This window comes from Heptranchias perlo, chromosome 40 (genome assembly GCF_035084215.1).
Source record: "Heptranchias perlo isolate sHepPer1 chromosome 40, sHepPer1.hap1, whole genome shotgun sequence".
Taxonomy (NCBI): Eukaryota; Metazoa; Chordata; class Chondrichthyes; order Hexanchiformes; family Hexanchidae; genus Heptranchias; species Heptranchias perlo.
Window position 1 is genome coordinate 4,723,276 of NC_090364.1, and position 22,080 is coordinate 4,745,355.

Consider the following 22,080-nt stretch of genomic DNA (forward strand, 5'->3'; position numbering starts at 1 on the left):
CTCTTTCTAAGGATTTCTCCCCCTGCTCCTCATTTGTTCTGTTCTTTTCTCCCCATCTTCCCCATTCCCCAGAATCCCACCCATTCCCATGTCCCCTTGTAACACTGTGCAGTCTGCAGCCTGTGTGTCCATGTCCCTGTGCTTCAGTCAGCCTGAGTCACTCTCTTCAATAAAAAATATTCCTTCCACTACGAGCATGCTATCCAGTCCCTCGGTGCCATTGTCTCAATGTTACTCTTTTAATTGAACAAGAAGGAGACACTGAGTTTCTCTTTTTTTCTAATGGGTCTTTGAGCCCCAGTGTCAGGAACCCCGAAAACCTATTCAAGTGCTGTAAGAATTTTTTCTTGTGGCACACCCAATCATAGCAATTAAACCGAATTAAACCAAAATGTCACTGTCATAATCAACTATCCACTCCAGTCCCTGGTCTCAAGCATAACGGCAGACACTCCGTCCTCCTTCTCCAGGGCCACCCGGGCACGGAGAATGCTGGGGAAGAGAGACAGACAGTCGGAGCGACCGCCCCCCCATAGGCCATGTCTAGCCTGGACCTGTAGATGGCCACCTTGGACAGGCCCAGGACCAGACCCACGAGGACTTCAGTCCCACGCTCCTGATCTTTGGCCACCCGTTGAGGGGAGTGGGGAGTTTGGGGGGGGGCGCAGGCAAGTCGGAGGACATCCTCATGGGTCTGGCCCTGGGCCTGTCCAAAGTGGCCATCTACAGGTCCAGGCTCGACCCGGCCCATGGGGGGGCGGTCACTCCGACCGTCTGCCTCTCTTCCGCAGCATTCCTCGCGCCGCGATGGCCCTGGAGAGGGAGCACGCGGTGTCTGCCGGTACGTTTGAGGCTTTCCGCGACCGGTGGGCACCGCAGGGATTGGAGTGCATCCTGGACCGAGATAATGAAATTATAATTTGACACTTATTTTTTTTTTGGATTTACTGCACATGAACACACCCTAACCCCCCCCTTCTTATAAAAGGGGGGCCTAAAACACAAAAAAAAAGCTGACTGCCCATAAAAAAAAAAATTAAAATTATTATTTGACTCTGTTATCATTTAGTTTTTGGATTTTTTTTTTTAAATAAAGTTACATCCTGAACCTCCCTCCCTCAATCTCATAAAAGGGGATCGAAACATACAAAAAAAAGTCAACCTGATTCAAAACAAATCTACTTAATTGAAAAAAAAATGTTCTGATTGGCCTTAAATACAATCTCGACTACGCCTCTCCCTTGATTGGTGTCCTCAGTGAGCGTAGAGCTCTGAATGGCTAGTGTGAGTTTTTACTCATCATCGGGAATGCCACGCCTTGTATTACAGGCAGGCTGTCCCCAGACATATAAATAGAAGAGTTTGGGAATGCTCCGCGCCCGGGTGGCCCTGGAGAGGGAGCACGCGGTGTCTGCCGGTACGCTCGAGGCTTTCCGCGACCGGGGGGCACCGCAGGGGCTGGAGTGCATCCTGGACGAGGAGAATAAAATTTTAATTTGAACACTTGGTTTTGGTTTGTTTGGGTTTTTAGTATTTAAGCACACCCCACACCCCCCCTTCTTATAAAAGGGGGGCCTAATAGGAAAAAGAAAAAAAAGAAAAAAAAAGAGTTTGGGAAGACGTTAGCCTGGTTCAGCTAGTTAAAATACCTTCTTAGACAGTTAGAATGGATTCCCAGGTGTGTTAGAACTATCACAAGGAGTGAGGATGGTGTCAACAAGCAGATCAATATGGAGCTCTATTCCTCCTATGTTTATCTCTCCATAGTGAGTCTTTTTTTTGGACCCTATTCAATCCCTCAATCTATGTACAGTGGGTGTATTTTTGAAACCTGTAATTGTGCAAGTTAAATTGAATTGTTATAAACAAACTGTCTCCCTGTTCCTTACAGTAATTGTACTATAGGCTGAGTTTCTTCAATCTCTGACTCACGTTCCTGGGCTCTGAGCTTCTTCAAATTTACTTTTGGAATACACTGCATTCAATGGGGGCATGATCCTGGTGAAAGGAATGTTATTATTGGTCCTTCACTAATTTCCAGATATACTATTGAGTGTCATAATTTCAAGTTAAGCAAGTATTGATTTGTGAGCATATTCAAGTAAAATTTTAATTAAAGCTGAATTGGTGATTATTTTCCATTGGCTAGCTTCCCAATTGCTGGGAATGAAATTATCCACCATCTTTACCAGATTAGTGAAGCAAGTTGGCCTGTGCTAGTTTTCATAACAATCTGCAGACCAGTTGAGTGAGTCAGAAAGCAAAATATTGAAGTTGGCTTCATGTACAATACCCATGATTGGTCTTTGAGATATCCAACTACTTTTGATCTCTCCACAGTCCTATTACTTTGACCGGGATGATGTTGCCCTGCGTCACTTTGTCAAGTTCTTCAAGGAGCAGTCACAGGAGAAACATGAGGATGCTGAGAAATTGCTGAAATTCCAGAATCATCTTGGAGGATATCCAGGTTGGGTTCAGCAAACAAGTGGTCTTTTACATGGCACCACTTTGCTTGTTTCAAATTTCCATAGCAATTAGTTCCAATTTATATGGAATTTGCTTCACAGAAACAGGTCATTTGGTCCAACTGGTCTATGTTTATGTCCATGCTCCAGAAAAGCCTCCTCCCACTTTACTTGATCGAATGTGATCAGCATATCTTTCTATTTCTTTTGCACTCATGTACATGTCGAGCTCCCCTTTAAATGCATCGATACTAATTGTCATTAATTTGACTCTTGTGGTTGTGATGGCTTAATTCAGTAATTCTATATTCTTAACACAATTGGTTCATGGTAACATGGACTTTTACTTTTTCCACCCTATTTTCCTTCAATGCTTTCTGGTGTATTGTTCGTTTGTTTAATCCATTCAGTGAACTGGCTGAGACTTCCTTTTCAGAAGCCAGAGCAGGATGAGTGGAGCAATGGTCTGGAGGTGATGCAGAGAGCTCTGCAGATGGAGAAGGATGTGAACCAGAGTCTGCTGGATCTGCACAAACTGTCCACTGAGAGGACAGACCCTCATGTAAGTTCCTAATGCTGCTAATGTGGGCTTTTGGGTAAGTTAGAGATGGAGGAACCTTGCTGTCCTTGAGCCTATTCAAAAGATCTTCATTCCTAATCGGTTTGTTTGTTTGTGTCTTTCTTGGAATTTTTTGGGGAGGGGGGAGACAGGCAAGTTGGCCTATTGTGTACATTAGCAGTAAGTGTGTCCCAGTGACCCCAGGATCTAAGCACTTACTGTACAGTAAGTTTGCTCCAATGATGCAAAAAATGCATCAATCTGAAGTGCAACACTTGCCAATCCTCCAGACCAAGAGGATTAAAATCCAAACGCTCGAGGGGAAACTTAGATGTTCCACGATATCTCCTGCTGGACATAACTATTCTCCATCTTTTCTTCCAGTTGTGAGACTTCCTGGAGACCCACTACTTGGATGAACAAGTGAAGATGATCAAGAAGCTTGGAGATCACATCACCAACCTGAAGAGACTGGGAGCCCCTGAGAATGGCATGGGAGTGTACCTGTTTGACAAGCACACATTGGGGGAGAGTGATTAAACTGACAGCAGGGATAAAGCCGATTGTGTTTAGTACTCCTGTTTATATAGTCTAGTCAGACCCCCATCCTGTAGGATTGATAGCTTTTGACTTTCTACAATGAGGTGAGATCTGGACTCTTGATGTGTAATTGTCATTAACTGGAAATAAACTGTTTCTAACATTGCACTGGGTTTTGTCTCTTAAATTGAGTAGTAGCTTTTTCAGATTAATGACATTTAACAGCTCCAGTGTCGGGTTCATTTCTGAGTTGTTTTTCTTCCCTTTTGGAGTAATTCTGAAGAATTAGATGTTCAGGGCCATGTGTTGAAGGTCAAATTTCAATTCTGTGTAAACCTTGAATGCAAATTTCATTCATGCATTTGAATGATTGTGTTGAAAGCAGAAGTAAAGAGCAATGCTGTAATAGAAGTTACTGTTGTCACTGGTGTTGTGTGTTGTCTTTGATGTAACAAAATATTAGATATTGTAACTTTCTTGTTGTTCCACACCACTCATCCATCAATTCATAAAGTCAATACAATCGCTCCTCCATAAATCTATCATCCTTTCCAAATCCTACCAGCTCTCCCTTTGTCTCCTTCACACTTAGGAGTGGATTCAAAGACTCTGGATGCAATAGCTGTAATTATCCAGAATTTACAACTGAAGTTAAGAATGTAGTGGAGGATTGCAGTTTTGTGAACCCAAAAAAAACTTTTTAACTGTCTGGATACGTTAGAAGTATATGATGTCATATTAAACATTTCATATGTTGCTGAGCAGCAACCGAGTTGGGTTGGATTTGCTGGTGGGTTTGATGGCTTCATTGTTCAGACAAACCAGTCTTTAATGTGCTGAACTTCCATGTGCATCAGCTGCAAGTATTCCCTCCACAGATTTCAACTGGGCTAACGCTGGTTAACTGTTCACACCATACAGACTATTAGGTTAATAATCACCCCGTACCCGACTGATGTTTCCTACAGTCTGCCTACAACGAGGCAGAGCTCTGCTTCTTTGTAGGTAGACTCCCTACAAGTATTCCATACATAATTTAAAGGTCCTGTGCAAAGCATAAATCAAGTACTCGCAGAGCCAGGAATCAAAGGACTTAATTGAAGTCTCTGGTGTGCACCTGCCTGGCTGTTGAGGATGAACTTGTGGTGTCCATCGGTTTGGTCGAAGCTCTGCATGACTGCAGGTCATTCGCTACATCTTGGATCCTTTCTGGCCAATACAGGTATAATTACCAGCTATATTTCCAGTTCATGTGGGTCAACGATGCTCATGGGTTGCATCTCCCAAAAGACTAGTGTTTGTACAATGATTGGTGGCTCCAGCTGTGAATCACTTCCATCCCCTCCAGCCCATCTAAAAAAAAAAGTTTTATTCCAAGGCAACATATCTCATCACATAATCCAGGACTGAAAACCTCAACCATTTTGCAATGAAACCAGCTGTCAAGACTTTGGATCTCAGAGAAACACCAATGTGATGAGCCAGACTGTTAGAGAACATCAGAGTCTCATTTCAATCAGATTTAAATATTCTTTAGCCTCATTGAACGCTGATCATAAAAGGAACACGATGGAGAAAATAGAAAGAAAGAAAGACTCCCATTTCTACAGCACCTTTAACAACCTCAGGACGCCCCAAAGCGCTTCACAGCCAATGAAGTACTTTTGAAGTCGAGTCACTGTTGTAATGTTGGGAACGGGGCAGCCAAATTGTGCACAGCAAGGTTCCACAAACAGCAATGTGATAATGACCAGATAATCTGCTTTAGTGATGTAGGTTGAGGGATAATTATTGGCCACTGGAGAGAATTCCCCTGCTCTTCCTCAAATTAGTGCCATGGGATCTTTTACAGGCAACTGAGAGAGCAGAGAGGGCCTCAGTATAATGTCTCATCTGAAAGATGGCACATCTGATGTGGGGAAATATGAGGTTATTCACTTTGGTAGGAAGAATAGAGAAACAGAATATTTTTTAAATGGTGAGAAACTAGTCAATGTTGGTGTTCAGAGAAATGTTGGGTGTCCTCGTACAAAGAAATACAAAAAGTTAGTATGCAGGTACAGCAAGCAATTTGGAAAGCAAATGGCATGTTGGCCTTTATTGCAAGGGGGTTGGAGTGCAAGACTAAGGAAGTCTTACTACAGTTATACAGGGCTTTGGTGAGACCTCACCTGGAGGACTACGTACAGTTTTGGTCTCCTTATCTAAGGAAGGATATACTTGCCTTCGAGGTGAAGGTTCACTCAATTATTTCCTGTGATGAGAGGGTTGTCCTCTGAGGAGAGGTTGAGTAGAATGGGCCCATACTCTCTAGAGTTTGGAAGAATGAGAGATGATCTCATTGAAACATATAAGGTTCTGTGGGGGCTTGACAGGCCTGAGAGATTGTTTTCCCTGGTTGGAGAGTCTAGAACGAGGGGGCATAGTCGCAGTATAAGGGGTCGGCCGTTCAGAGTGAGACAAGGAGGAATTTCTTCACTCAGAGAGTTGTGAATCTTTGGAATTCTCTACCCCAGAGGGCCATGGAAGCTGAGTTGTTGAGTATGTTCAAGGCTGAGACAGATAGATGTTTGAACTCAAGGGGAAATCAAGGGATATGGGTATTGGGCAGGAAAGTGGATTTGAGGTCGATGATCAGCCATGATCTGATTGAATGGCGGAACAGGCTCGAGGGGCCATATGGCCTACTCCTGCTCCTATTTCTTATGTTTTTATGTCTGACAGTGCAGCACTCCCTCAGTGTTGCACTGAGGTATCAGTCTAGACTTTGTGCTCCAGTCCCTGGAGTGGGACTTGAACCCACAACCTTCTGACTCTGAGGTGAGAGTGCTGCCACTGAGCCACAGCTGACACAAATGGAGATGTTTGTGTGGGTGACATTGCATTCAGTAATCTTCACTCCCTCTCATTCTCGCTGAATATCCTGAATTTTACCAAACAACATTTCATGAGAATCAAAACTAAAAATGACACATCCCAGAATGCTTTGCCCAGTTGATGCCCCCATGCTGCCAATCCTCAGACACACCCATTCTCTATATTAGAACTGGGGACGATTCACACCATCCATGGGATGGAATTTCCATTTCTCTGTCCAATGGTTGGTTTGCAAATTCACTCAAGGCTACTTGATTGCTTTGAATATTGTCTCAGCATCACAGTTAATTGAATTTTGCACTTCAGTCCTGCGCTCCTGATCTTTAGCTGCCCGGTGCGGAGTGGGGGAGGCAAGTCGGAGGACCTCCTCATGAGTCTGCTCCTGGGCCTGGCCAAGGTGACCAGCCACGGGTCCAGGTTGGATATGGCCCATGAGGGCTGTCGCTCTGGCTGCGTACCTCTCTGCCGCGGCTTTCTCCATGCCTGGGTGGCCCTGGAGAAGGAGCACGCGTTGTCTGCAGGTACACTTGAGGCCTTCCACGACCGATGGTCACAGCAGGGACTGGAGTGTATGGTTGACACTGCCAATAATATTATGAGTTAATTTGCCAAGTTTTCTTTGTCTTTTGTTTGATTTTGGTGTTTATTAGTTGTGCCCCTTTGTTAGATATCCTTTATTTTGGGTTGATGACACGAGGGCAAACCCAGTGTCTCCTAAACGGGTTTATTTATATATTTCTTTTGCTTTTGATTTTATTTAAGCCCCTTTGGCTGGGGGTGGGTTTAGGATGACAACTTTATTTTTAATACAAATCAATAACCAGAGTCAAAGAAGAATTTTAATTTTCCTGATCAACTCTGCTCTCCAGTCCTTGCAGAAACGGGCATATTAAAAGAGGCAAAAGTGGTGACATCACCGAGACCAATCACCCAAACCTGCCTGTATTGCAAAGCTCTGATTGGCTCTGGATATCAATCTCTCCCCCAGAGCCCTGTCCTTTGTTAATTGGTGCCTGGATTCATGGAAGGTTCCTGATTGGCTATCAGGGATTGTCAATCATCATTGGTGCTGTCCATTCCTTGTTTAAATGCAGGCTGTCCCAGTAGTATAAATACAAGAGCTTGGGTTAGAAGAGAATAGTTCCAGAACTTTCTAGGCAATAGAAATTAGTCCCAATATATAAATAGTGAAGATGGTTTCCCAAGTATGTCAGAACTATCACAAGGAGTGTGAGGCTGGTGTCAACAAGCAGATCAATATGGAGCTCTATTCCTCCTATGTTTACCTCTCCATGGTGAGTCTTGCACTGTCTCTTCATTCTGAGAACTTGGAATTTTTTTTTGTTCAGAATTGGCTTCAAATTACATTTCTCGAGTTCCTTTTCCTCCCTGGGTGGAATATCTTTGGGCAGTGAGTACTTTGTGTAATATGGGGTGAACTTGTTTAGTTAATGGACTGCTCCTTACAGCAGCTGCACTCTATTGAGGGGCTTAATATGAACCTGGCTCAGCTGCTGCTTGAATTTGTAAGAGAAGAGCAGAAACCTGGTCAAGTGCTTGTCAACAATTGACTTAAAAGGTTCAGTTTCAATGGGGTGACTGTAGCCAGTGAAATGTTGACAGGTCCTCACTAGTTTTCTTGCATTTTTACTTGCAGGTGAAGTATTATGAGAGCCCTAGGCTTTTGTCACTGCCTTGATCCTTAACACAGATTGTGGAGTTCGAAACTTCTGGAATATAAGAATTTTCTTGTTCCTTGCCCAATTTTAGATTTTTGTGAACAATTTTACAACACCAAGTTATAGTCCAATGATTTTATTTTTAATCCCACAAGCTTTCGGGGGCTTTCCCCTTCCTCAGGCGGTGTGGAAATGAAATGACAATTTCGAATCCTTTGCATTTTAAGATCACATAACAAAGCCTGGTGATTACTGCCTGTTGCCAAGGCAATCAGTGAGCAGACAGAAAGGTGTCATCTAAAAGGCCACTGAATATACAACCCCCCCAAAAAAAGACAGAACGAAGACAGTCAATGACCCGTTGTATTAAAAACAGATAACATTTGTTCGCTGGTGGGGTTACGTGTAGTGTGACATGAACCCAAGATCCCGGTTGAGGCCGTCCTCATGGGTGCGGAACTTGGCCATTAATTTCTGCTCGACGATTTTGCGTTGTCGTGTGTCTCGATGAATGGACACTGCGCAACAATCGCCAAACAGGAGGGTTCTCTCCCTGTCTGGGGGAACACTTCAGCAGTCATGGACATTCAGCTACCGACCTTCGGGTAAGCATACTCCAAGGCGGCCTTTGAGACACACGACAACGCAAAATCGTCAAGCAGAAATTAATAGCCAAGTTCCGCACCCATGAGGACGGCCTCAACCGGGATCTTGGGTTCATGTCACACTACACGTAACCCCACCAGCGAACAAATGTTATCTGTTTTTAATATAACGGGTCATTGACTGTCTTCGTTCTGTCTTTTTTTTGGGGGGGTTGTATATTCAGTGGCCTTTTAGATGACACCTTTCTGTCTGCTCACTGATTGCCTTGGCAACAGGCAGTAATCACCAGGCTTTGTTATGTGATCTTAAAATGCGAAGGATTCGAAATTGTCATTTCATTTCCACACCGCCTGAGGAAGGGGAAAGCCCCTGAAAGCTTGTGGGATTAAAAATAAAATCGTTGGACTATAACTTGGTGTTGTAAAATTGTTTACAATTGTGAACCCCAGTCCATCACTGGCATCTCCATCAATTTTAGATTAGAATAGCAAGTAGAAGGAGGGGCTACTTACTCTAAGTACAGTTTAGTTTGAGTTACTAGTTAACATAGTATTTTTTTTAAAGAAACTTTGAGCACTCATTAACTGGGGAGGGGAGAGAAAGATAATTGTATGTCGGTGAGATCTAGGTCTGACATGATTCTGTTTAAAATTCCAGTCTTATTACTTTGACCGGGATGATGTTGCCCTGCGTCACTTTGCCAAGTTCTTCAAGGAGCAGTCACATGAGGAACGGGAGCACGCTGAGAAACTGCTGAAATTCCAGAATCAGCGTGGAGGCCGAATCATCTTTGAGGATATCAAGGTTAGCTGTGAATTAGTGACTGGACCACAGTTGGAAACCAGAAATGGCAAGATGCTGAAAGGGTGTGAAGAAACAAACCAGGGGTGGAAATATAATTCCTTGATTGAGTGCAGTTTGCTAAAATGAATAGTGATGTGGGATGAGTGCATATTTGAACCAAAGACTATGCTGCTTCAAGGGATGAGTCAATGAGGAGGAGGGTTTAGATTGATGTATCCAAGATCCAGAACACATGATGGGCTGAATGGCCTGCTTTGTGCTATAAATGTAACTAATATTGGCAGTGATTTGTCACATTAACTTGTTTTGGTTGTTAGTTCACAATTCTTTCTGCAGACTGACAATGGAGCATGAGGAATTGTTTCACAGCAGAAAATGTGTATTTGGCTGTAATCTCTAACTGAGGCATGTTTTTATTTGCATAGTCACAGTACTTTGTTCAGTTATCTGGGTTATCAACTATGTGTCTCCAATTCTCACTTGAAGTTAGCCACGCGAGCATCAGATGTTGATGGAATTTTACATGTTCTGCACTTTCAGAAGCCAGAGCAGGATGAGTGGGGCAATGGTCTGGAGGTGATGCAGAGAGCTCTGCAGATGGAGAAGGATGTGAACCAGAGTCTGCTGAATCTGCACAAACTGTCCACTGAGAGGACAGACCCTCATGTAAGTCCTTAGTGCCTTGTAGCATTTAATGCTTGTTGATTTAGGGTGAAAGGAATGTTAACTTCAAGTCATTGAAGTTGGTGCCATTCTTCAAATATCAGACCAGGTTCTGTCTGATTGCTTTTCACTTCTAAGCCTGGTGTACTGGGGAGATTCTGGTCAAGGTTTTCACCCATGAAATTCTCTAGTCCATCTGTTTCTTCAGATTAATGGACAACTTAATTAGTACCAGTTTTGGTGAGCAGCAGATCTCTGAAAACAAAGCAGGAGAGTTCACTCTTGTGTAACAGCCACTTTTATTAGGACAGATCTCCTGAAGTAGGAAGAAGTGAATAGATCAAGGCTACCTGAAAAGCAATATGCTCAAATAGCTGCCTTAATGAAAATATCTCCCTTTCCCAGTTGTGTGACTTCCTGGAGACCCACAACTTGGATGAACAAGTGAAGATGATCAAGAAGCTTGGAGATCACATCACCAACCTGAAGAGACTGGGAGCCCCTGAGAATGGCATGGGAGTGTACCTGTTTGACAAGCACAGCCTGCATTGACTGGGGTTCTATACATGGTGAATGCTTTGGTTGTGGTTATTTCCCAGTTTTCTCATCTGTTATACATGGAAATAAAAGTTATTCATCAAACTGGTTTGTCTTTGTTGTATAATTAAGTAGCTGATTGATTATCCCGATCACCAAGATCCCCACTGCACCACACCCAGCTGAGTAACTTATGATCCAAGTAAGAACCTTTTCCAGGCCTAAACAATATAAAAGCCCTTCTTGGTATCGCTTCCTCACTTGACTCTGTGCCAATCCAGGATGGTTATGGTCAATCTCCCAATTGTTACTGGGCTGCCTGAAATACATAATTTCTGCAACTATAATCTCAGCAACAATTCCTGCAGAAAAAGGGTTTTCATAACCTTTGCAAACAAAGCAACATCAATATGTTGTGCTTTGCAACAAGAAAGGGGGAGGGATGCTGTATTCGTGATCGAAGAATGATGAGTATCTGTCAGAGTAAGGGAGCGGGTCCCTGTAATTCACGTGCCTTTGCAGTCATTTGATGCCACAAGTCACTCACTGGGTTGCTCGAGTTGTGGCCTGTATCGCGTATACTATTGACAGCCCTAGAGTCTTCCTTTGGGCAGACTGTCCTGTTTAACGGTTTTCCCCCCTTCATCTGGGGCAATATTTGCCCATTCTTTGTGATAAAGCAAACCAGCTGTTTGCAGAAAACATCAAACTGCAGTCTGTCCTCTGGTATTTGCTGTTGGGTAACGTGTGATGGTAGAAATGAAATTAAAGCAAATGATTCCTCAATCACCCAATAACTTAAACTGCCTTCCTTTTGATTATTGCATCATTGTTACAAGGAGCCACAAGTTAATTGTAATCCAATAGTTTCTGTACATTATCTTCCATACTTCATGTATTCTTTCAAACTACCACACCTTATCCAAAAAGACTGCCCTTAACCCACAAATTGTGATTTTTGTTTTCACCTGAAGCCACCAGAAATGAAACCATAAAGTTTGTGAGCCCACTAAATAAATATTCTTTCAAGGACTGAGGAAGCAGACAAGGAGCTGTTATACATGGTTACACTAGCTACAAATTAAATATTGGCTTGACTGGCAGGGGATGGAGGATGTCTGTCTGAGCAAGATTGAATGCCATGGTAGGGCAACAGGGTAGGCCTATGGGATTAGGACTACTGCTGATGTGAAGGATAAACACCAACATGAACTGATTGGGCCAAACAGCCAGTTTCGGTGTAAGTTTTATGTAATTCACTCTTCTCTGTTAAGGCTTTGTGGTCCTTTTATTCAATGCCTGGTAAATGGACCAGAGATACAACAGGATAGGAACAAAATCCAAAATACTGGAAAACTCAAACACAAACAGAAAATGCTGGAGATACTCACCAGATCAGGCAACATTGGTCTAGAAAACAGGAGACAGTTGACATATCAGATATAAAACCTTTCCTCATAACAGTCTCGAGATTTGCAGGAGATGAATAAACAGTGCAAACTAAACACCGGACTTTACAGGTTCTAAATTTCATGGGGATAAAACTCCACATCGCACTTTACAGTGATGGAGCAACAGAATTCTGTTTGACGATCCCAACTGATCCACTTTCCATTTCCCCAACTCGTTGTCGGTTGGTTTGCAGACTCACTGCGGACCGTCTGGTGAAGGTCAGTCTCCTTCAATCTATTGTTGTGATCAACATTGTGAATCTGGGTATAACGGACTCTTTCTGGACACACCAAGATGCCCATCAATTGTCCAAAAGACGGGATAACTTAGAACCGATTGTGCTCGACACCATCTACGGGATGGGATTTCCATTTGTAAACTCATAGATCTCTTTGAGATATGTTGTGAAGCTCTGATTCTGGGAACAGAGATGTTATCAGATTATCAGATTCAGTTTGAGGAAAGTCAAAAAAACCAACAGCAATGACATCACACAATAATCATCCAATCCTGCCTGTATTCCAAAGCTCTGATTGACTCTGGGAATCAACTTGACCCCCTGTCCTTTGTTAATTGGTGCTTGGATTCATGGAAGATTCCTGAGTGGCTATCAGGGATTGTCAATCATCATTGGTGATGTCATACCCTGTTTAAATGCAGGCTGTCCCAGTAGTATAAATACAAGAGCTTGTGAGGGAAGAGGTTAGGTTGTTTTTGCAGTTTGAAGTGTGATTGTGGTTAATAGTAAAAGTTAAAATGGCCTCCCAAGTGTGTCAGAACTATCACAAGGAGTGTGAGGATGGTGTCAACAAGCAGATCAATATGGAGCTCTATTCCTCCTATGTTTATCTTTCTATGGTGAGTTTTCTATCTGAGGTATTATTTCAAAATTATGGCTGTGGTGTCATTTTAATCTAAGCAGGTAGAATTCTCTGAAAATGAATTGGCTTTAGAGTGTACCTGTGTGACCCTCCCAATTTTTTTTCTGATTTTGGTTCTGAGTTGCCAGTTATCTTCAATCTCTGTCCTCTGGTTACTGACCCACCTACCAGTGGAAACAGTTCCTCTTAATTTCCTCAATCAAAACCCTTCATATATTTTGAACACCTCCATTAAATCTCCCTTTAACTTTTTCTGTTCTCGGGAGAACAATCCCAGTTTCTCTAGTCTCCACATAACTGAAATCCCTCATCCCTGTAGGTTGAATGTGGAAATGAAAATTAAATCCAAAAGCATTATTGCTTTCCTGTTTTCTATTACTACAACCTCTTGTCTTGTTGAGCTTCTTCACAGGGAGGGACTTTCAACATATTCAGTAAAGATCAATGAAGCAAAGTGAGATTGACTTGTAAGAAACATGCTTTTTTTTTAGACACTGTGAGCCCCTTAATTCAAAGTACTGTGGCAGAGAATGGGTAATTTGTCTACTGTGATGTTGCTGCCATTTTGAATTGGCCATTAATGAGATCTCTGTCTGACCTGACTCTTCCATTTTATCTCTCCACAGTCCTATTACTTTGACCGGGATGATGTTGCCCTGTGTCACTTTGCTGAGTTCTTCAAGGAGCAGTCACATGAGGAACGGGAGCACGCTGAGAAACTGCTGAAATTCCAGAATCGGCGTGGGGGCCGAATCATCTTGGAGGACATCAAGGTTCGGTTCAGCAAACTGAAGAATTGCCTTGGTTTTGTGAAAAGTGGACTAGTTTGGTGTTGCTCAATAGATTTTCTATTGGGTTGTCTGGAGGAGGATTAATATTATAAAAATGGATCCTCAAAGTAGGAGATTTCAGGCTCTAATCTAAGTGAGAAATTCGAAGTAACCTTGTGACACCAGCAAAACTGTGTGGAGCAGGAGGCAGAGTTGGGATCAAATAGATCAACTTTGAGTAGATCATGACAATTAGTGCCTATGCTCTGTAATTGCAAATAGTGGCATAGTGAGCTCTGAAGATCAAAAATTGAGGGAGGAAGTGGATGATTATGATGGTCGATGCAGTTTAATGAAGTAGTCCACATCAGATGGCAGTATGAGCAAAGGGATTAGGGAGTCTCGAGGACAAATGTCAAGTTAGCTTGTAGGTAGAATAAAAGACTAATTGGGTTCATCCCAAGGCACAGAATTTAAAAGCAAGGAAGTGTTAGTGCTAGTTAGACCTCATTGGAATGATCTTTCTTGGGATACCTGAAAGCATATACTGCTGTGAATGAAGTGCAACAACTCATTCCCAGGGTATCTCCTAGGATGAACAGACTAGGAGAACCTGTGTGGTCCCCTGGTTTGGGGAATCTAGAAGTGACATTGACTTGTGATCCTACTAATGCCTGTTATGCTCAAGGACAAGTAATTTTCAATTTCATATACTAACCACTTATTTAATTGTTGACTAGAATAATTTTTTCTCCTTTCTTAATCTTCCCTTTCCAGAAGCCAGAGCAGGATGAGTGGAGCAATGGTCTGGAGGCGATGCAGAGAGCTCTGCAGATGGAGAAGAATGTGAACCAGAGTCTGCTGGATCTGCACAAACTGTCCACTGAGAGGACAGACCCTCATGTAAGTTCCTAATGTCCATAAAAGGATTTGCATTTATATAGTTTATCTCAGGATGTCTCCAAGTGCTTTACAGCAAACAAGCTATTTTTGAAGTGTAGTCACTGGTGTAATGGGGGAACAGGGCAGACAATTTGCACATGGCAAGGTCCCACCCACAGTGATGTCCAGGTAATCTGTTAGTTGGTTAAGGGCTGCTAGCCAGGACACTGGAGAAAACTCCCCTGCTGTTATTCAAATAATGCCAGGGGTTCTTTTGCATTCAGCTGAGGGCAGATGCAGCCTCGAGTTAACATCTTATCTGAAAGATGGCCCTTCTGACCATGCAGCACTCCCTCACTTCTGCAGTGAAGTGTGAGCTTGGATTGTGCTCCACTCTCTGGAGTGGACTTGAATCTCTGGCACGAGTGCGACCATTGCCAACAATTGGTATGTTTGTTTTTGGGTGATTTGAAGACTCTCCGCTTAATCTGTTATGATATTTAGAAATGTTTCTCTATCCAGTAGCTTTGTGTTGATCTTTCACAAGAGAATGCAACACTGGAATCTTCTTAAAATGGGTTAGTGCATTAAGGGTTTAGGGCACTCCAGTAAATTCTTTTTTAAATACTGATCAGTGGTTCCAATTCTAAATTAATAAATATATTTCCTCCAGGAGTAATGCAATCTGACACACAATCCACCAATCTGTGCAGGAGTTGTACCAGTTATCCAGCCCAGAAGAGGATCATGAATAATCCCCAGGGGAGGTTAAGCTCAGACCCTGGATATTGTCTCCTCTGAGCTAATGTACTTCATATTTTTCTTCCAGTTGTGTGACTTCCTGGAGAGCCACTACTTGGATGAACAAGTGAAGATGATCAAGAAGCTTGGAGATCACATCACCAACCTGAAGAGACTGGGAGCCCCTGAGAATGGCATGGGAGTGTACCTGTTTGACAAGCACAGCCTGCATTGACTGGGATTCTATAACCATTAGTTCTATACTTGGTGAATGCTTTGCTTGTGGTTATTTTCCAGTTTTCTCACCTGTTGTACATGGCAATAAAAGCTATTCATCAAACTGGTTTGTCTTTGTTGTATAATTAAGTATCTGATCTGATTACCCAGATCACAAAGCTACCCACTGCACCACACCCAGCTGAGTAACTTATGATCCAAGTTAGAACTTTCTCCAGGTGTAAAAATATAAAAACCCCTCCTGGTCCAGCTTCCTGACTTGACTCTGTGCCAATCCAGGATGGTTATGATCACATCTCCAAATTGTTACTGGGATGCCTGAAATACATAATTTCTACAACTACAATCTCAGTAAACAATTCCTGCAGAAAAGGGGTTTTCATAACATCTGCAAGCAAGACAACATCAATATGTCGTGCTTTAAAACAACAAAAGGGGAGGTGTGGCTGGAGAAAGATGATTATGTCAGGACAAGGGAGGGGATCCCTGCAATTTTGCTGTAGTCTGATGCCGTAAGTCACTCACTAGGTTGCTCGAGTTGTGGCCTGTACAAAGTATACTGTTGACAACCCTAGAGTCTTCCTTTGGGCAGACTGTCCTGTTTAACGTTCCCTCATCCAGGGCAATATTTGCCCATTCTTTGTGTTTGAGTAAACCAGCTGTTTGCAGAAAACACCAAACTGCAGTCTGTCCTGTGTGGTGTTTGTTGTTGGGTAACCTGTGCTGGTAGAGGAATCATTTGATTTCATTTCTATCACCCAACAACTTAAACTGCCTTCCTTTTGATCATTGCATTACTAACTGTTAAATGGAGCCACAAGTTAATTGTAATCCAATAGTTACTGTACATTATCTTCCATACTTCATGTATTCTTTCTAACTACCACAACTTGTACAAAAACACTGCCCTTAACCCACAAATAGTGTGATTTTTTTTCCTGAAGGTATCAGAAATGAAACCATAAAGTTTGTGAGCCCACTACATAAATATTCTCTTGGACTGAGGTTGCAGACAAAGGGAGCTGTGATACATGGTTACACTACCTACAAATTAAACATTGGCTTGACTTGTAGGGGATGGAGGATGTCTGTATGAGCAAGACTGGATTACAGGGTAGGCCTATGGGATTAGGATGACTGCTTGTGTGAAGGATAAACACCAACATGAACTGGTTGGGCCAAACAGCCTGTTTCGGTGTAAGTTTTATGCAATTCACTCTTCTCTGTTCTTGAGGCTTTGTGGTCCTTCTATTCAATGCCTGTTAGTTGGACCAGAGATACAACAGTATAGGAACAAAATACTGAAGATACTGGAAAACTCAAACACAAACACAAACAGAAAATGCTGAACCGGATCAGGCAACATTGGTCTGGAAAACATGAGACAGTTGACATATCAGATATGAAACCTTTCCTCACAACAGACTCGAGATTTGCAGGAGATGAATAAACAGTGCAAACTAAACACCGGACTTTACAGGTTCTAAATTTCATGGGGATAAAACTCCACATCGCACTTTACAGTGATGGAGCAACAGAGTTCTGTTTGAAGCTCCCAACTGATCCAATTTCCATTTCCCCAACTCGTTGTCGGTTGGTTTGCGGACTCACTGCGGACCGTCTGTTACAGGTCAGTCTCCTTCAATCTATTGTGGTGATCAACATTGTGAATCTTCATATAGCATACTCTTTCAGGACACACCAACATACCATCAATTGTCCAAGGGACGGGATAACTTAGAACCGAATGTGCTCGACACCATCTACGGGATGGGATTTCCATTTGTAAACTCATCGATCTCTTTGAGATATGTTGTGAAGCTCTGATTCTGGGAACAGAGATGTTATCAGATTCAGTTTGAGGACTCAATAACTGGGATGACATTGGAGGCCATTGTTGGATCCAAGGAGCCGATCAGTCCTTTGAGGAAAACAACAGCAATGACATCACAGAATAATCATCCAATCCTGCCTGTATTCCAAAGCTCTGATTGGTTCTGGGAATCACACCCCTCCCTCTGTCCTTTGTTAATTGGTGCCTGGATTCATGGACGATTCCTGAGTGGCTATCAGGGATTGTCAATCATCATTGGTGATGTCATACCCTGTGTAAATGCAGGCTGTCCCAGTAGTATAAATACAAGAGCTTGTGAGGAAAGAGGTTAGGTTGTTTCATGTAGTGGTGTTTGAAGTGAGGTTTCTGTTAACAGTAAAAGTTAAGATGGCCTCCCAAGTGTGTCAGAACTATCACAAGGACTGTGAGGATGGTGTCAACAAGCAGATCACTATGGAGCTCTATTCCTCCTATGTTTATCTTTCAATGGTGAGTTTTGTATTTTTGGGGGCACAGTTTCAAAATTGAAGCTGTGATGTCATTGTATTTTAAGCAAGTAGAATTTCTTGCCAATGATTTGGTTTCAGAGTGTACCTCTGTGACCTCCCCAGACTCAATCCAGTGAATACTCTTTACACAATGATCTTCTTGAAGGTCTCATTAACAGATTGTTCCCTGCTCTAATAGCTGTGTCCTATCCTGATGCTAACTGAAGGGTTCCATGAAGTTTGTAATAGAGAATTCATCTTCAAGATTCATAAACCTGTTCAATTTTTGCAACTTTGGTTGGGGGGGTGGAAATGTGGGAATTACATTTTGGTGACTATTTAGTGGAACATTGGCTGGTTCTGGCTTTTCAACTGTGCCCTTTCTAATTGACTGATGTACTGAGACTCCTGTTGTGCTGATGACTTTCTCACTGAGGTGACACTAAGTGTTTGAAGCTGATAATCTGTTGAATTTGAAATATTTTGCTCTCTTCCTGCACTAATTTTAGACTTCTATCTGGGAACTCCAGTAGATGCCACTGATAAGTTGAGCTGAAGTGTAGTTTGTGCTGAAATGAAGCTTTAATCCAAAAAGCCCAATTGCTCCATAATTTGTTCATCTAATACAATCTCCTGTTGATTATTTCATGGAGGGATTTTCAGAGGATCAATGAATCAAATTGAGTTTGACTTGCAAGAAAAACACTTTGTTTAAAAACTGTGCCCCTTAATTGAAAAACAAATATTGAGTCAGCAAATGGGTAATTTATCTACCATGATGTTACTATCATTTTGAGTGGCCATGGATGAGATTTAGGCCTGACCTGACTCTTCCCATTTTTATCTCTCCACAGTCCTATTACTTTGACCGGGATGATGTTGCCCTGCGTCACTTTGCTGAGTTCTTCAAGGAGCAGTCACATGAGGAACGGGAGCACGCTGAGAAACTGCTGAAATTCCAGAATCAGCGTGGGGGACGAATCATCTTGGAGGATGTCAAGGTTTGATTTAATGAAGGAGGACTCTTCTGTCATGAGTCTTGGGTAGCTTAAAAAGTTTCCTCATTTTAAATAGTTTGATCTCTCACCATTACACCCAAAAGTTTGAAAAGCAGGTGATTGAGTAAAACAGTTAGTATTGGGCAAGAATAAGTGAGGACTTGGAAAGGTATAAGTGATTAGGGTGAGTTGATGTTCTTTGGGTCACTGAGCTAGTGGATATTGGAGGATCAATGTATGTGGGTGTTCAGAAAGATGAGTTTTTGCACAAATTGTAAACTATATCTTTTGTGGGGCAAGGATCTGGAAGAAAAATTGTAGCATGAATAGGAAACTGGTGTGGAGATCAGAGGAAGAATTGGAGTTAAAGGAATATTGTCAACTAGTAAGTTCCCATCCCTTGGAACCACCCTCATTCCCTTTTGTTCAGGCCCTAACCACTCCAGGAGAAACTTTTATATTTGGAAGAGTTGATCAAGGCTGGTCAGTAATTCTAAAGTAAGACATAGTCTTCTGTTTTCCTCCAATTCACCACTAAATGATGGTGGCAGATGTTTGTATTGCTCTTAAGTACAATAAAAGAATGGCAGATTGCAGAACCTTCTAAAGGAAGGATCTTTGAGGGGAGGTGTGGATATTGTTTATTTAAAAAAAAAGCAACTTGAGGATTCTAGTACATGCAACTTTTAAATGAGTTTGCAAGTGCAAAAATAGTTACAAGCTTCAAGTTGACAATGCTTTCTATTGTAGAAAGCTATAGATGCAAAGTCATTTGAGGATTTCAGAGGGGAGGAATAACTACTTGGAGGGTGTTGAGGGTTATGGCAAAAAGAGGTGGGAATTGGGATGAGAGCTGCAATCACTAAAATGTAAGTCAATGGACTGATCGGCTCCTAGTATCCAGCAATGGCCTCCAATGTCATCCCAGTTATTGACTCCACAATCCTTCCTTGTATTCCTATTCTTGAGGTGCACAGATTCATGTCTGTTGCTTCTAACCCTGTTATTGAGAATAACAGCCCTTGGACTTTCAACTTCCATTGTAACTGTGCTGACAAGACAACTCTTCCCTTTTCAGAAGCCAGAGCAGGATGAGTGGAGCAATGGTCTGGAGGTGATGCAGAGAGCTCTGCAGATGGAGAAGAATGTGAACCAGAGTCTGCTGGATCTGCACAAACTGTCCACTGAGAGCACAGACCCTCATGTAAGTTTCAGACTAGTTGAGTGGTATTGGAATCTGCCACTTATAAATTGGTGGTTTTCTATAGGTTTGTTTCACTAAACTACTCCTGGGGCATTTGATATCTATGGAACTGAAGGAGATCTCCAGTTTAATAAAATAGAAGACTTTCCAGTTGTGTGGTTATCTTGGTCTTGTCTGGCTAAATGCACCAATCCCCTGAGTGCACTACTTTTACCATTATTCTAGTTCAGGAATTTAGCAAGAATAATGTCACTTCTGGAGATGATCCTCACTTAACATCTGTTTGAGCTAACTACACTCACTGGTTTCTCTCTTCCAGTTGTGTGACTTCCTGGAGACCCACTACTTGGATGAACAAGTGAAGATGATCAAGAAGCTTGGAGATCACATCACCAACCTGAAGAGACTGGGAGCCCCTGAGAATGGCATGGGAGTGTACCTGTTTGACAAGCACACCCTGCATTGACTGGGGTTCTATACATGGTGAATGCTTTGATTGTGGTTAATTCCCACTTTTCTGATCTAACTCATTGTACATGGAAATAAAAGCTATTCATCATTGCACTGCTTTGTCCTTGTTGTATAATTAAGTAGCTGATCTGATTACTCTGATCCTTACTGCACAACACCCAGCTGAGTAACATATGATCCAAGTTAGAACGTCTTACATGCCTGAAGATACAGAAATCCCTCCTGGACTTTTTTCCTAAACTTGACTCAGTGCCTGCCCAGGATGGCTGTGCTTACATCTCCAAATTGTAACGGAGCAGCTTATAGGGGATGCCTGAAATGCACAATTTCTGCAACTGTAATTTCAGTAACAATTCCTGCTGAAAGGGGGTTTTCATAACATCTGTCAGTGAAATGTTGTGGTTTGAAATGGGGTCGGGGGCTGAAGTAGTGACTTTAGTAATAACACACCTCAGGCTCCAGAATGAACAGCATCTGCTTCAAACTTTTCTGTGTTCGGACCAGGCACAGCGGAGGGGATATTAGCAATTGAGGTGCCTTGGCATTAGTCTGATACCACAAGTCATGCACTGGGTTGCTAAAGAGTTGTGGCCGAGATAGTATTAACTGCTCGAGAGTCTTCCTTTTGGCAGACTGTTTTCTTTAAAGTTCCCTCCTCCACGGACAACATTTACCTTATTGATGAACGAGTTAAACCATCAAACTACAGCATATCCTGTTTCGTGGTGTTGGGTAATCAGAACTTGTATAATTGACACTAAAGCAAATGATACCTGTGTCTCCTAATGACTTCGTCATTCTCTTTTGGTTAGCGTGCCACTAATTGTTATAAGGATCCACCAGTTAAATTGTAATCAAATAGTTGCTGTACAATATATTCTAAACTCCACTTGGTATTTTTCTAATTACCACAGTTTATGTGAAAAGATTACCCTTAACCCAGTGTGGTGATTGTTGAGATTCCCTGCAGACATCAGAAATGAAACACTTCTGATGTTCATAAACCCACTAAATAGACTCCAGGACCTAGGCAGCTGATAAACATGGTTACACAACCTACAAATAAATTATTGGCTTGACAGGCAGGGGGTGGAGGATGCCATGGTTTGGAGACAGGACAGGCCCATGGGATTAGGACGACTGCTTGTGTGGAGGAAAAACACCAACACAATGGGCTGGACCAACCAGCCTGTTTCAGTGTAAGTTTTATGTCATTCATTCTTCTCTGTTCTTGAGGCTTTGTGGTCCTTCTATTCAATGCCTGATAGTTAGACCAGAGATACAACAGGACAGGAACAAAATCTAAAATACTGAAGATACTGGAAAATTCAAACAAAAACAGAAAATATTGGAGATACTCACCAGGTCAGACAACATTGGTCTAGAAAA

At 42.3% G+C, this 22,080-nt stretch overlaps 3 protein-coding genes across 4 annotated transcripts; all 3 read left to right on the forward strand.

Annotated features, from left to right (window-relative positions):
- The first annotated feature begins 688 nt into the window (after nucleotides 1–688).
- Nucleotides 689–3,567, forward strand: LOC137305415 (ferritin heavy chain-like). Its single transcript, XM_067974244.1, has 4 exons — nucleotides 689–841; nucleotides 2,341–2,470; nucleotides 2,879–3,030; nucleotides 3,430–3,567. The coding sequence occupies exons 1-4, from the start codon at nucleotides 689–691 to the stop codon at nucleotides 3,565–3,567; spliced, it is 573 nt and encodes a 190-aa protein (XP_067830345.1).
- Nucleotides 3,568–7,588: 4,021 nt separating this feature from the next.
- Nucleotides 7,589–15,799, forward strand: LOC137305585 (ferritin heavy chain, oocyte isoform-like). Of its 2 annotated transcripts, none has more exons than XM_067974443.1 (4): nucleotides 7,589–7,739; nucleotides 13,693–13,839; nucleotides 14,614–14,739; nucleotides 15,548–15,799. In XM_067974443.1, exons 1-4 carry the CDS (start codon nucleotides 7,638–7,640, stop codon nucleotides 15,692–15,694), a joined length of 522 nt encoding a protein of 173 aa, XP_067830544.1. In that variant the 5' UTR covers nucleotides 7,589–7,637; the 3' UTR covers nucleotides 15,695–15,799. The 2 variants fall into 2 exon arrangements, with proteins under 2 accessions (XP_067830544.1, XP_067830543.1); XM_067974442.1 differs by lacking the exons at nucleotides 13,693–13,839; nucleotides 14,614–14,739; nucleotides 15,548–15,799 and adding exons at nucleotides 9,387–9,533; nucleotides 10,074–10,199; nucleotides 10,602–10,838.
- A 2,078-nt stretch (nucleotides 15,800–17,877) lies between these two features.
- LOC137305590 (ferritin heavy chain, oocyte isoform-like) lies at nucleotides 17,878–20,801 on the forward strand. The gene is made up of 4 exons (XM_067974448.1): nucleotides 17,878–18,019; nucleotides 18,873–19,019; nucleotides 20,095–20,220; nucleotides 20,540–20,801. Exons 1-4 carry the CDS (start codon nucleotides 17,918–17,920, stop codon nucleotides 20,684–20,686), a joined length of 522 nt encoding a protein of 173 aa, XP_067830549.1. The 5' UTR covers nucleotides 17,878–17,917; the 3' UTR covers nucleotides 20,687–20,801.
- The last annotated feature ends 1,279 nt before the right edge of the window (nucleotides 20,802–22,080 follow it).